Source organism: Ooceraea biroi, chromosome 11, assembly GCF_003672135.1.
Source record: "Ooceraea biroi isolate clonal line C1 chromosome 11, Obir_v5.4, whole genome shotgun sequence".
Taxonomy (NCBI): domain Eukaryota; kingdom Metazoa; phylum Arthropoda; class Insecta; order Hymenoptera; family Formicidae; genus Ooceraea; species Ooceraea biroi.
The window spans coordinates 9,777,430-9,793,054 of NC_039516.1; the positions used below are offsets into that span (position 1 = coordinate 9,777,430).

The 15,625-nt window shown below is 38.9% G+C and overlaps 2 protein-coding genes and 1 long non-coding RNA gene across 8 annotated transcripts; 2 read left to right on the forward strand and 1 right to left on the reverse strand.

Annotated features, from left to right (window-relative positions):
- Positions 1-1,046: 1,046 nt before the first annotated feature.
- LOC105278794 (odorant receptor 42b) lies at positions 1,047-8,508 on the reverse strand. 3 transcript variants are annotated; one of them, XM_026973730.1, is made up of 10 exons: positions 8,311-8,508; positions 7,495-7,787; positions 6,003-7,179; positions 5,403-5,786; positions 5,114-5,315; positions 2,694-2,818; positions 2,097-2,483; positions 1,806-2,004; positions 1,386-1,541; positions 1,047-1,180 (listed from the first exon to the last, which is right to left on the reverse strand). In XM_026973730.1, exons 3-10 carry the CDS (start codon positions 6,425-6,427, stop codon positions 1,133-1,135), a joined length of 1,926 nt encoding a protein of 641 aa, XP_026829531.1. In that variant the 5' UTR covers positions 6,428-7,179; positions 7,495-7,787; positions 8,311-8,508; the 3' UTR covers positions 1,047-1,132. The 3 variants fall into 3 exon arrangements, with proteins under 3 accessions (XP_026829531.1, XP_019887006.1, XP_019887005.1); XM_020031447.2 differs by lacking the exons at positions 7,495-7,787; positions 8,311-8,508 and having other exon boundaries at positions 6,003-6,383; positions 6,845-6,931; XM_020031446.2 differs by lacking the exons at positions 7,495-7,787; positions 8,311-8,508 and having other exon boundaries at positions 6,003-6,383; positions 6,622-6,657.
- LOC113562930 lies at positions 7,239-8,303 on the forward strand. The gene is made up of 2 exons (XR_003407258.1): positions 7,239-7,308; positions 7,401-8,303. It is a non-coding gene; the product is annotated as an uncharacterized LOC113562930 (long non-coding RNA).
- An 873-nt stretch (positions 8,509-9,381) lies between the features above and the next one.
- Positions 9,382-15,619, forward strand: LOC105278778 (autophagy-related protein 9A). Of its 4 annotated transcripts, none has more exons than XM_020031435.2 (8): positions 9,382-9,598; positions 10,437-10,786; positions 11,522-11,838; positions 11,907-12,358; positions 12,437-12,621; positions 12,709-13,674; positions 13,745-14,113; positions 14,242-15,619. In XM_020031435.2, exons 2-8 carry the CDS (start codon positions 10,733-10,735, stop codon positions 14,392-14,394), a joined length of 2,496 nt encoding a protein of 831 aa, XP_019886994.1. In that variant the 5' UTR covers positions 9,382-9,598; positions 10,437-10,732; the 3' UTR covers positions 14,395-15,619. The 4 variants fall into 4 exon arrangements, with proteins under 4 accessions (XP_019886994.1, XP_011336414.1, XP_011336415.1 ...); XM_011338112.3 differs by having other exon boundaries at positions 10,678-10,786; XM_011338113.3 differs by lacking the exon at positions 10,437-10,786.
- Positions 15,620-15,625: the final 6 nt, after the last annotated feature.

A 15,625-nucleotide genomic window follows, 5' to 3' on the forward strand; every position in this document is an offset into this window, starting at 1 on the left:
GTAACGCGATACCACGTAGAAATGATCGCGACAAAAGCGTATCGGCCATTACGCGAAAGGGTTAGGAACGCGACTCGATATTCGCGAGCTTATATCTTTATAATATCTAATAGAATCGCGGCGCTAATTATCACAACGGGTTCGCGAAATTCACGCGCGTGCAATTTCGACTCTAATAGTCCAAACATAAAGCTTAGCGCGTCAAAAAACGTTATAAAAATGTATTACAAAATACCTGCGATATGTATGTCGCGCGAAAAGCAGTGAAATTGCCGCGGTCACGTGATCACGCGCGCCAAGAAACTACTCTAGTCATGAAACATAATTTAGCGTTTAACGACTTTAAAACTTGTTATCAAAATATTTTCAAAGTTCAAAATAAGTTCAAAATAACAAGTTTTAAAATAGCTATTTCAAGGATGTACAAATATATGCTATTTAACATTTTGAAATTGTAATTTTCTTTTATCAGTTTTTTTCTTATTTTGACGAGACGCTACTCTTTGTACAGATAATGAATTAATCGTAAATTCAGTATGATATTTTATATAAAGATATTTATAACAATTTATTCTTTAACATGTAGTGGTGAGCTGCTTCTTTAAACTTGACAACTCCATCATATACATAAATTTTCGTAAAAACTTAATATACATGCACGTGTAATATCCACTTACGTAAATTACGAACCGTAATAATGAAAATTGCCCGACTTAAAACGATCAGGAGATGTTGCTGCTTCAACCATATTTTCGCATTCCCACCGAATAAAGTATTCACGCAATTCCATGTCATCAAAAGCAAAAATTCATTATGATATTATACTTGCAACGAAGCCTGATATTAGAGAAATAAATTGGGGAAGTATTACTACGTACGCATGTACGTACATAAAATCGAATCGATGAATGCTTCATCGACTACAATAAGTTTTGTGCTATTGTACTACATTGTTCACGTATACATGTATCTCATATAGGTATATCGTAATTAGAGATGTATAATAAGACTATATTTATATCCAGATTTTCAATAAAGAAACAAGGTTTACAACTATTTACAATTATTAAATTTATTAATACAACTACAATAGTAAATTACTCGGTTCAAGTATAATCCATTGCTTAGGCTCTCAGGATCGTTGTAAAATATTGAATGCTGAATACGAAGTTTTCAGAATCTGAAAGAAAATTCTAATATACAATCAGACACATTAAATTAAAGCAAGAGATTACTATGAGATGATAATTTTTTTCAATAGAATAAATTGTCAAAATTTTCAAAGCTTTAGTATGCAATAAATCACGATACATTCTTATAATTATAAAACCAAGAATGTACATATACTTCAAATTCTATATCATAATTTAAATATCAGTACTAACATTACTGTAAGATTCGAGAGAAAAAGTAATCAAAAAACTGCTGGTAAATTTTATAGGCATTGAACTACGTTTCATTATCATTAGGAGATCTCTTTTTTCGCTGATTGATAGTAAGGTCCAGTTCATTTCATACACTGCGTTTCCTATACTCGTACTCTGCCAGCATGACCAAAAAGAAAATTTGCAAAAGTTAAAATTAGTTATATACATAATATTAACCGTTTTATATATTCACACTACGCAAATTTCAAAAAGCATACACACACATATTCCAAATATATTACATTTATATTATGCTTCTATGAATAATTGTTAACTTTTTATTTTTCATTTCTATCGTAAGTTTCATTTTTACAAGGAAACGTTTCAAAAGTAGAAATACATTAGCTTATTGGAAATGGATACTATAAATAACTTTACCTTAGTTATCACTTCGTTTCCGGACCAGCAATAAATGAAAATTTGTACAGACATACAAAAAGTGTAAACTATCAATGTCGCAGCTTCTGATCCTTTAATCATCGACATATAATATACGCTTGTACATAGTATTAGTATACTCGCGAAGAATTGGCAGAAAAGTACCTGACTGAATATTCTATTCAACGTTTTGGCATAGCTGTATTAATGTAACATATTTACAATAATTATTACATATACATATAAAAACTTTTACACATAGAAAAGAGAGCAAGCGTATGCATAACTAACTTAAAAATACAGAGGTGATGGTTTATGTATCCCGATATGTTCATCTCTTCTTCCGTATCCAATGATTTATGCGGGAGATATTCTCGATATCCCGACGTTTTATTAATCACTAATCTGCGAAGACGATTTTCGAAAATTTCAAGCTGGATGCACGTTTGCAAAAAGAGCCCGAACATTAGAGTCTCCGTGCCGACATTGATGATGGTACAATAAATTATAGATATGATTTGAAGGATCGAAGTAATCCAGAACATCGAAGGCTCATCAGAGTCATACGGCAGCCACACTCTGTATGGTAACTGACCTTCCATAACATTTAGCACTGATCTGATTGTAACGCCCGTAACGGAGCACGTCGCTAAAAGTGAATACTTGATCGAAATGGATCTGTAAATACAAAATTTTATTTAATGACAGTTTTTTATTATAGTCAAATAGAGCGCAGTAATTGTAAAGAACTTCTTATATGAAATTATAAATATTTTAAAAATTCTTCACACAAAATTTATTAGATTGTTTTTTGTATAAAAGATAATGTCTTTTACCAAATTTAATTATTACAATAATTAGCATATTTTTGTGATAATACGTACTCACCTAATAAACTCATTACATTTAGTTTGTATTACTAACTCAGTTTCGTTCCGAGGTTTGCATGGATCCTTCAGCAATATTTGCACCAAGTCAATGATCGTATTTCGACGTAGCACGGCAACGGTTGCCTTAGAACAAACAGCAACGACGGTCATAAACATTAGAGAATTGGTAGCAAAATCATCCAAATTGTCGACAATAAAAAGAAGATCCATGAATTGAGTTAGCATCAGAAAATATAGATGCACTATCGTGATAGAGGTATACACATTATATAACAGTTTAGCACCAGTCGATGACCACTCGATGGGTCGCCATACACCACCCAAGGTGTGCATGAAAAAATTTAGAGACAGTATCTGCATGTTCAGTACTCGAAAATAGCTTAGTGAAATATTTCACAAAGATATAAGCACTTTTCCACACCGAATCGAATACTTATAAAAATATTTATCAAAATACTTCAGACACTTGGAATGTGCTAGACATATTAAGTAATTGTTATGAATTATATACTTAAACAGAAGTGTACTTTAAGTAAAATTTTAAGAAAACTTTAACAAATGTGGTGAAATTTCTTAATATTTTTAATAGAATTAGTTCTAATAATGATTTTCACGAATGTTATTTTCATATCTCATATTTAATATTAAATGCAATGGTTTAATTGTACATAACTTTTTATTTATCTAATACAAAATTGCATGTAATATTTAATTAAAAGTTAACTTCATTCAAATACAACGCGAATGATACATATTAATTAAAAAGATCAGTCTAGATATCTGTTATAAATTTTTTTCAAAATATTATTTCCCGTATTTTTCCCTATAATATTATGAAGTTAATCTACATGTTAACATGAATATAACTTGGTCCGATGTCGGGAAGATAATTGAATTGCAAATGTAGTCGGATAGATACGTATTACGTCGAAGTATGTGAGAGCTTGCTTGTTTCAACTTTGCAATCCCCAACCCCTTAATTACGGTTCCTAATAATTCATCGAGGAATCCATCATTATAAATTTTTACAATATACGGTATTTTCTGCTTATATGAGTACTGTAATTATAAAAGTCGCCCTATTTGTAACAACTACAGGGATGAAGCTCCTTCACGTTCAAACATATTGTCACGTTCCCACCGAATGAAACATTTACGCGGTTTCATGTCATCCGAAGCAAACTTGATTGCGATATTGTACTTGCCTATCTTACTGCAGAAAGTATAAGATAATTTAGCCAGGGGAATGAAATGACATAATTAGATATTTTCCAAGTTAACTGTTTGTTGCCAAGCATAAAGGGGGAAAATGCAAGGAGTATACAACTAAGAATTAGGGACAATAATTAGTTAATTGTATTAATTATAGCGTGCATGTAGCATTCCGCGGACGATACGTGTCCAAGAAACGTTTGGAAGATATAATTCAAGGAAATATTACTCTCTGCATGGAACCGGATCGACGATTCAAAAGACTTCATCGACTGGAAGAAGGTTTGTGCTATTGTAATACATTGTTCGCGTAAGTACAGTTCTACCATACTCGTTTATCGTAATCAAAGGCGTATAAGAAATCTATATATTCATACTAGATTATAATAACGAAACTAGGTTTTATATTTACAATTACTAAATTTATTAACAACTACAATATTATATTACTTGGTTCAAACACAATCGATTGCTGGGAATCTCAGGATTGTTGTAAAACATTAAACGCAGAATATGACGTTTTCAGAATCTGAAAGAAAATTTTAATAAAAAATCAAGCACATTAAATTAAAGCAAGAGGTTACTATGAACAGATTAATAATAATCTACAACACAATAAATTATTATGAAAATTTTTGGTGCTCTTTAAATCACGTGCGCTTTAAATCACGATACAGTCTCATAAAACAAATATGTAATATTTGTGCATAAAATGCACATTTTATATCATAATTTGAGTAACAATACTAACACTACTGTAAGCTTCAAGAGAGAAAGTAATCAAAAAGCTGCTGGTAAATTTTATAGGAATTGCACTACGTTTCATTATCATTAAGAGATCCCTTTTTTCACTGATTGATAGTAAAGTCCAGTTCATTTCATATATTGCGTTTCCTATACTCGTACTCTGTCAACGTGGCCAAAAATTAAATTTGCAAAAATTACAATTAGTTATATATATGTATAATATTGAGCGTTTCCATACCACACAAATGTAATTCCAAAAGCGCGCGCGCACACACACACATTCCAAATATATTATATTCATATTAGGCTTATGTGAATAATTGTTAAATTTTTGTTTTTTATTTCTATCGTAAATTTTGTTTTTCAAGGAAATGTTTCAAGAATAGAAATACATTAATTTACAAAGTTAGTTAGTTTATATAGTTTACAAAGCATATTGGATACTACAAATAATTTTACCTTAAGTATTACTTCGTTTCCAGACCAGCAATAAACGAAGATTTGTACAAACATGCAAACGGTGTAAGCCGGCAATGTTGCAGCTTCGGATCCCGAAATGTGTGTCGACATGTAATATACGCTTGTACATAGTACCAGTATACTCCCAAAGAATTGGAAGAAGAGTACCTGGTTGAATATACTGTTTAATGTTTTGGCATAGCTGTAACATACAATAATATTAAATGAAAATTGTTGCACATGAAAAGAAAGAGAGAGGGAAAGAGAAAAAATACTATGGATAACTAACTGGAAAATACTAAGGTGATGGCGTATGTATCCCGCTATGATCGTCTCTTTTCCATCCGATGATGCACGCGAGAAATATTCTCGGTATCCTGCTGTCTTGTTAATGATTAATTTGTGAAGACGGCTTTCAAAAATTTCAAGCTGGACGCACGTTTGCAAAAAGAGCCCGAAGATTAGAGTCTCCGTGCCGACATTGATAATGGTGGCGAAAATCAAAGTTATGATTTGGTGGATCGAAGTGATCCAGAACATCAAAGACTCATCAGAATCATACGGCAGCCACACTCTGTAAGGTAAGTGGCCTTGCAAAACATTTAGCAGTGATCGGATTGTAAAACTCGTGATAGAACCCGTCGCTAAAAGTGAATATTTGATCGAAGAGGATCTGCAAATGCAAAATTCTATTTTACGATACTTGTTATTGTGGTAAAATCGAGCGGAACAATCTTAAAGAATAATTCTTTCGTCAAATTATAAATATTTTAAATATTCTCTGTACATGCAAAAATGATTAAACTATTTTTTGTGCAAATTAGATAAGTTTTTCATCAAAACCAATTATTGCAAAAATTAGCACATTTTTATAATAACACATACTTACCTGATAAACTCATCAAATTTTGCTTGTATTGCTAACTCAGCTTCGTTTCGAGGTTTACATGGATCCTTCAGCAATATTTGCACCAAGTCAATGATCTCACTTCGACGTACTACGGCGACGGTGGCCTTACAGCAAACACCAACGATAGTCATAAACATTAGAGAATTGGTGGCAAAATCATCCAAATTGTCAACGATAAGAACAATATCCATGAATTGAGTCAGCATCAAAAAATATAAAGGCACTATCGTGATAAAGGTAAACACATTGTATAAGAGCTTAGCACCAGTCGATGACCACTCGATGGGCCGCCATACACCACCCACAGTGTATATAAAAAAATTTAGAGACAGTATCTGCATGTCCAATACTCGAAAAAAACTTGTTGAAACATTGCACAAATACATAAGCATTTCTCCACACATATTAAATATTTATAAAAATACTTCAGATATTTCGAATATCTTAGATATATTAATTAATTGTTGCAAATTATAAGCAGACGTTTTAAGTATAAGAAAAATTTTAGAAAAAATTTTAGTGAACCCGGCGAAATATATTGACATTTTCAATAAAATTTGTGCTGTTAGTAATAATATTCATCAGTATTATTCTGTACCTCACATTTAATGTCGAATTGTTTAATTGTATATAACTTTTTATTTATCTAGTACAAAATTGCATATAATATTTATATAAATGATTACAAATCGACTGAATTCATGTAACACAACGTAAATGATATATATTAAGTAAAAAGGTAAGTTTAGCTATCTGTTATAAATTTTTTCAAAATATTATTTCCCGTATTTTTCTCTACTAATATCATAAAATTAATCTACATGTTATCATGAATATGACTTGTTTCGATATTGAGAAGATAATTGAATTGCAAATATAGTCAGATACGTATTACGTTGAAGTATGTTGGAGCTCGCTGGTTTCAACTTTGCAATCCCCTACTCTTAATTACGGCCATTAATAATTCATCGCGGAGTCCTTCATTACGGAGTTTTACAATGCACGATATTTTCTACTTATATGAATACCGTAATTATAAAAGTTGCCCCGTTTGTAACGTTTGCATATAGGGATACAGCTGCTTCACGTTCAAACATATTGTCACGTTCCCAGCGAATGAAATATTTACGGGCTTGTATGTCATCAGCAGCAAAAACTGAATGCAACATTGTACTTGTCACAAAGTCTTCGTTGCGTAAAAGTAGAAAATATTATCGTGGCGAAAGAGGTAACATAATATAATTACACGTTCTACGAGTTAAACGTCCGCATGGTTGCTTATAAAGTATGAATAAAGAAAAATACGACGAGTCGCGTACCTCTGACAATGAGTTGTTGACGTTAAGCATTAATTAGTTAATTGTATTGATCGCTCAGTGCACCTGGGACGTGCGGACGTGCGGTAGATATCAAGGGAAGAATATCTTTCAATTTCGATTAATGATGGAATCAAAATAAAGTATGGACTTACAGAAACGTGGGAGGGTTTGCAGGATCGCAGGTAACGCAAGTCTTTGCTATGCCGAGGGAGCACTCGGAGTATGCGGACGACATGAGCCTTTGTAGTATGAAGCTAAAGTATTTATAGTATGCGGAACGTTTGCAGGAACTCTTGTAAGTCTTACACACGATCTGCCTCATTGTTACGCGTGACACTTGACTTGATTGCATCCCTTGATGTGGACACAAAAATGCGCACGCCATAACGTATGGATAGGAGTGTGTCCTTTTCGCAAACTTCATAAAATTGGTCATTTGCGGAAGCTGTTAAAAAAACGCATAAGTGTTAATACGTTTTTTATATTATCAATTATGTTTGAGGATGAGCGGAATGAATATAGTTTTGAAGAGAATTTTAGTAAAATCCTAATTTCTCACGAAATAATCTCAGTCCTTCGCAAGGACTCAGTACATCCGGTATTTGTCTGAGCAGGGGAAAATATTTTTCTCTAATGTTCGGCAAACATCGGTCGAAGCGGCTCGCGTTGCCATATATGGGCATGTCGAATCGTCGTTCGAGCAACTCGGGCGAATAACAAGATTTGGAAGACAAAATGAAGAAAATACTGCGGCAAAAACCGAATCAGTTGTCTCACGATTCTAGTCGAAGAAAGTCTTCTTCTCTAGCTCGTAATTTTCTCTTTGTTCGGTTCACCTCACGAGTGCCGTGTAACCGAGTCTCGTTCGACCGACCATTCGACGCCTGGTTTTACTAAATCGGGTTCTCTGCGTTAACCACTATTAAACTGAGACGATAAATACATATTCAATTTCACTGAATCGCAACCTTTACTTTCTTTGGTGTGTTGTGTCTAATCCTGCCGTCAAATCCTTATCGAAGACTTCCGAGTCTCGTGTGCACGATTCTCGCGCTCAGCGCTGGGCGTAGTCAGTGAATCTCGAACAAATTAGTAGGAATTAATATTTAATTATAGTGTATATACTGAATTGCTAATTAACATATAAATTATACGGATATATTGATACGTGTAACATTAATATTAATATATATTAATAATATATTGATATTAATTTTAAGTTAATTTAATTAATATTAATTGAATATAAATATTGATATAAATTAATATTCATGTATTTTTATATACAGGGTGTCCCATTTTATATTTGTCAGTAAAATATTTCGATACGACGTCGTTTCAGAGAAAAATGTTTCAGACAAAAGTTATATGGCTTCGAGGGGGCAAGATGATGATATTCTCAATTAAATTGTAGATGGCGCCACTTCCGAGATTTCATTATGGCGGCCATTTTTTTAAATGGAAGTCGATTTTTCTCTCTAAGTAAAAGTTGTAGCTGACAATGAGGCGAATACAACGGTTTTTTGTTTTTTGAAATTGGACCATTTTTCAGTGAGTTACAGCGTTCCAAAGTATACTGTTTTATAATTTAAGTATACACATAAACCAATCGAAATATTTTAATGACAAATATAAAATGGGACACCCTGTATATATATATTTAAAAGAAGAAACTAATAAATATACAATTTTAGTCTGTAATCGCAAATGTAGCACGGGCACGCACCAAATGAAGACTTTACCCATAACGAGATGGAGTAGAGGTTATAAAACTAAACACTGTTGTCAGCACGAATCAGCCCGTGCACGCTTGAGTTTTCAACGTTTACTCTCCTATCTTTCTCTATCTGCCAAACTACAAATTCGTCTGAAACAAACCTTCGCAAATCCTCCTGAAACAATGGCTACTTCTCGTCTTCTCGATTATTTCCTTATCATTGATATCAATAATGCAGAATGCGGCTTGACCGACTCATCTCGTCTCATCGCCCGCGAGTACTGCGTGGTGCCGCGTGAGGGGGCGCGCGCGTCTCCGCCGAGCTCGGGGCGCGGATGGGGGAAGACGGAGCAAAGATGGTGAAACGCGGAGCGCTCGTGGAGTTTTAACGCAGCGATGTCCAAATTCCCAGTGAACAATCGCGCGCACGGCGGTCAATATGTGAGCGGGCAGTAATCGCGTGCGATCAGCGGGTGCGAGACAAGCGCGCGTTGGGACCCGTCGTGGCACGGCAGCCGTGGAGGATCGTAGACGCGAAGGTAATAATGCGGAACGCGCATGACGCGCTTTGTTTATGAAGATCAGCTGTGCTGGCGAACGGTCGTCGCGTCACCGTCCGTCGTCGTCGCGGCCGCGAGCAGCGGACGACGCTGGCTATTCTCGTCGGATAAAGGTCGACCGCGCGCGGCGGCGGCGGCGGCGGAACAAAGCGCGGGGCATCGCGCTCGCGCTAAAGTGCGCCGCGTCCGTCGCCCGTGCGAGCGGGGTAAAAAGTCACGTCCGGGCGAACGTGCGTTACCTGCTCGGAAACCGCGATAAAGAAGGGAAAGAGGAGACGGGCCCTGGACGTCGACTGTGACGAATTCAGTGACTGCACACACATCCCCCCCCCCCTCCTGCTCTTTTGTGCATCCTCGGGAGGATGCTCTTCTCTTTCTCCGTCTTCTCGCATTCCGCGTGCGACCACGTTGTGCGGCTGTTTGTCGTCCCTGTGCGAGGGAAGTCTTTAAGATTCGCGTGCATCCGGGGCTTTCTGGTCCCGCGAGAAACGTGCTTGCGAATTTTACGTTATAGGTACGCGCGATTGATGTGCCTGCGGGAGAAACAGGCGAAACAAGTGTGTCTAAAATATTAATAATAATAATTAGAGATCGAGGAGTCAAGAGCGAAACGTACGATTTGATGAGCAATCGCTTGGGCAATCGGTTAATCCTGCGATAAGGTATGAGCAACGATGAAAGGAATTTTCGTAATAAGTTTGCTGATAAAGGAACGTTCAAAGAAAAAAGCGTGTACTTAGGCTACACTTAAGCACGCGACAGCGTGCTGTCGCTTGTTTAATCCTATTTTAATTGCACGCAACGAACGATAACGCAGTTGAATGTGTGTCATCTGGAAAGATAAGCTGTTTACTACGCGCCGAAGGCTATCAGTCGATCATCAAAACATTTCGTGAGTGCATTGGTACATGGCAGTACCTGAAAACTCCCGTTCCGTTTTCTCGACACTTTTTTTCTCCGGACGCGCGTTCGACTCGACGGTGAAAAATGTGCCGCGGTCGAAAACCGCAGCGTGGACTTTCTGCGCCCTGATCCGGCGACTCGCTTGGTCGTTCTAGATGCTTGCGGAGCAACCATCAACCGGTAGCTAAATAAACTTAATGACATGAAAGAATGAAACGAGAAACTGTTATTACCTGTGTGGAGCCGAGCCGACGAGCGCAAACGGTAAGGCTCGACCGACCGGCCAAGTTCTCTGCCGTTGCAACACATTGCTTGCGTGCACAGTGTTTTAGCACCAATATATTGTTGTTAATGTCGCATAGGAGTCTGCGAGATTTCAGAGTAGAATCACATCCTCTCAGGAGGATGATGCCGAGAGATGTAGTGGCTTCTGCACGTGTCTTTTGTATTGTGTCGTCCAACGGTGTTCTTTTCATTTTATCACCTGCATTATCAGAGAGATTAATTTCTGATCAAATCGCGTTTTGATTCATCCGAGAGAAACGACTCACAATGTAGTCTCAGCAATTTTTGGTCCGCACCAATCGCGTTACACTGGTTTCTCGCCAATATGGAAACCGTTTGTCGCGTCCAAGGGGATCCACCTGTAAGCCTGAACATAGAGAATAAGTTTGGAGATCTATTATTAGCAGTAAAATAACGCGGAATGCGGAGTGCCAGACAAAAGACTGCATGCTTACATCCAGATTATAAACGTTAGCGTAGTCACTGTTGCGATCTGCTTCCTGCACACGCTTAATCCACGCACTTTTATTTAAGTTGCGCGATTGTTCTTCAGTTACGTCGTCATTAGCGCACGTTACGCTTAATCCTGTAATTGAATTCGCACTCGAATACCCGCTCTAACGTATTTGCACTTCGTTTGATCGTTCAATAAACGTTCCTTTTTTTAACGATGTATGATTATGCTCGGTACGCTTTCACGTGATCCGTTCGCAGATGACGACGGTACTGGACGGTAACTATCAACGGATGCCTCAAGGGCAGCAGGAGGAATACGGGGATGAGGAGGACGAGCGCGAAGAGACACCTCAGGAGTCGGGCGTCATAATCCACGTGGTGCCGGAGGGAAACAAGGCACGATGGAATCACATCGAGGACTTGGACTCGTTCTTCACGCGCATGTACCGCTATCACCAGCAGCACGGCTTCGTCTGCATAATTCTCCAGGACGCGTTGGAGTTAGGGCAATTCTTTTTCGTAGTCACGTTCGTCACCTTTCTCTTTAACTGCATCGATTACAACAAGTTCTACGAGTAAGTGTTTGCACCCCGCGAATTAAGGCTGACCGCACCGTCGATGAATTTAACTGTTATGCTTTCAGCAATGGACACGCTAACAATGCCAGTGCGATAATGTGCGGCAGTTTCGGTGAATGCCTCGCGTTGATATCTCCATGGTATTGGTGCCTTCTTGTAGTCGCGGCGTTGTTTTTTATCCTGCAAATGTTTAAAGTTTTATACCACGTCTCGCAGTACTGGGAAATCAAAATGTTCTTCAACACAGCGCTCAAGATAGCCGACAAGGAGCTGGACAATTTCACGTGGCACGAGGTCCAGAAACGAGTGATAGAAGTGCAGAAAGAGCAGGAGATGTGCATCCACAAGAGGGAACTTACAGAGCTTGATATATACCACAGGATATTGAGACACAAAAATTACATGGTGGCGATGATCAATAAGTCTCTTCTGCCTGTGCGACTAAAATTCCCCATTATAGGAGAAGTCATCTTCCTGACACGTGGACTGAAATACAATATAGAATTATTGTTGTTTTGTAAGTATAAAACTTTAAAACTTTAAATGGTAAGTAAACTTAAAAGCAGCCGCTAGATCACTGGTCACTCACCTTCAGGGGGACCATGGTCGCCGTTCGAGAACAATTGGCATCTGAAGGAGGACTACAAGAAGTTGAACAAGAGGCAGGAGCTCGCACGATCACTGTCCAAGTCCATCCTGTGGGTCGGCATCGCCAATTTCGTCCTTTGTTTCCTCATCCTTCTCTGGCAGGTTCTTTATACGTTTTTCAATTACGCCGAGGTGAGTTCAAGTCGCACGTTTCCATTAAATGAATCACATGAGAATCTTCAGCGCAATCGAAATGGCGATTAAATGAATTGTCGACAGACCATCAAACGAGAACCGAGTTTTCTCGCGATGCGAACGTGGTCGCTGTACGGCCGTTTGTACCTGCGTCACTTCAACGAACTTGATCACGAGCTGAACGCGCGTCTCAGCCGCGCATACCGTCCCGCCTCCAAGTACATGAGCAGCTTCACGTCGCCGGTAGTGATAATCGTTGCAAAGCACATCGCCTTCATCGCCGGCAGTTTGCTGGCAGTGTTGCTGCTCATCACGCTCATCTACGAGCCGAGCTTCTCGATGGAACGCCTGATCGCATACATGACTCTGTTGGGCCTTGTCGCAGCAGCCGCCAAGCAATTCGTACCTGACGAGAACATGGTCTGGTGCCCCGAGACTCTGCTGACCGCCGTGCTCGCACACACGCACTATAGGCCGGACAGCTGGCGTGGCACGGCACACACGCAGATTACTAGGGCTCAAGTGGCGCAGCTGTTCCAGTATCGCGCGGTACATCTTCTGGAGGAGCTGGTCTCCCCGTTCATCACCACGTACATCCTGTGCTTCCGCATGAGATACCGCGCCCTAGAGATCGTAGACTTCTTTCGCAACTTCACCATTGAAGTCGCCGGAGTCGGCGACGTCTGCAGCTTCGCTCAGATGGACGTGCGCAGGCACGGCAATCCCATGTGGCAGACTGTCGCGCACAGTCCCACAGTCTCACCGCTACCGCTAGACGATCGTAGCTCTGGATACGACAATCAGTACGGCATCGACGATCCGAACAAATTCCACGTGCCGATGTCGAATCACTACACTCAGGCGGAGGATGGCAAGACCGAGTTGTCCCTTATACACTTCACCTTGACGAATCCCGAGTGGAAGCCACCGTCTCATGCGGAGAGCTTTGTAACCGCGTTGAGAGAGAGGGCCAAGAAAGAAGTGAACGCGGTTCCTGACCCTGATAACAATCCCCTGATCGCCAGCTTAAATAGCCTATCCGGTCTTGGCGTACGTATTTGCTTCTTTCTCCTTCTTTCAAAAAAAACATGGCACTAATTGGTACGTTTACATGTTGCAGTATAACGAGCATGTGTCAAAAATCATCCGCAGCACGATAAACCAAGTGAGCGTACCTAGTATGAGTAACATCTTCACGAATCAACCGGGCACGTCGACTACTCGGTCGATTAGCGATTCGCAATCTAGATCCCAGTCCAAGTCCAGGTGTCGAGGTCTGTCCAAAACGGAAGGTCCGTTGCACAACGAGAGGGGATTCTTGTACGATCTGCAGCAAGGCATATCGAATCAGTCGCTGGGCGCCTCCGTATTCGGATCGGGTCACAGTTGTGTCGTTGAGATGAACGCGGAACAGTATGTACCCGCGGAGCTGACTGCTGCCGATATGTCTTTGTCTACATTGTACCTGCATGAACTTCATCATAGACAAGTAAGTAAGTCGCTCGAAGAGAGCGCAGGCAACCTCGACGAAGGCGTTCGGATACATCAAAATTACGATTATAAAATTTAAATATAAAATTATAAAATATATAATATAAAATTCTGCTTGATATTCAGGTAAGGAGGAGAGGTTATCAGGAGATGGCAACGAGAAGTATATGGCAGCGAAGTCCGGTTCAGGAGCTGGCGGCGCTTCCCGAGGTCAGGCAAGAGCGAGTGCCGCTCTTGCTGCATCAAGACTCCTCTTTAAGGAAACCTAGGGAATCCTAACGTTACGTTTGAGGATTCACTTGTGTGGGGTCCGATTCTCTCGCGCAATAATCGTCATTTATTTAAACGGAATAAAGTGATTTTTATCTTTCTTATCGTGACGAATTCATGAATGAATTATTTTACGAGCGCATCCGAGAGGCCGGAATCGTCTGAACGCTCTCTCGGTGTTGTGTAGAGATCATTACGTCTTCTCGAAATATTTTTACTATTAAACGATACGGGGAGAGAGAGAGCGTACATGTATACTTCTTCTCTCTTTCTCTCTTTCTCCCACTTATTTTTTCCGCGTGTGGCCAACGATCTAACAATGCCTATACTTAATGTCAAGGGCCTATTCTGAAAGCTTACATTTTATACGTACGGTATCCAGGATAAACGTTACTGTAATATTCTTTTCTTTTTCCTCTGTTCTCTTCTTGTGACGTAATTGCAGACTCTACATGTATAGGAGACACGATTGATTTAGCCAATTGATTGATTTGGTCCGTAACGGACTTTGTTATTCGAGAGAGATGCAGCATATGTCAAAAGCACAGATTACTAGCAATTAGGATATTCCAAATGTAAGTAAGGTAACGAACGTAATGTCCTTCGATGGAGAATTAACAGAAGAGGAAAGACAAGGCAGGGAAGGAATTTTACGTTTGTCAGAGACGAGACGCGTAATTTACTATGCTCGATAATTTTAATCACCTCCCAATGCCACGATTCTCTAGTCATACGAAATTAATGTCGCGCCGTAATACACTTCTTTTTTTTAGATGAAGTGGGTTCTATTTATTCTCAATGTTTTATTTTTATTACTATTAGCTAAACACTTTGCACACAACGGCGGCTGAATATTGATGGCTAGGGTAACTCGTAGAATCACGTGTACATAAGATCGCGATATTTTCAGTAATGCCGCGACAGGTATAACGGGTCAAGAGAGACGAGAGCGTTTTCTTGTCCCTTGATGCAACGGAGGTTGTTACGAAGTACATTTAAGGCAGATTTAGATTGTTCTCTACTTATTCTTTATTTATACGCAATATTTAGTAACTTAATGCGGAATCGATGATTTTTAAATGAATTAACGTATAACAAGTAACATAAATACTTCAATAAAAAGATACGGTTTGCTAAATCTTATATCGATGTGATTCTCGTGAAACGAGAAAACTAGTGCAGTAAGAAACATCTGTAATTATACCATCGTAACGGAAATAAATACATTTCATAATAACTT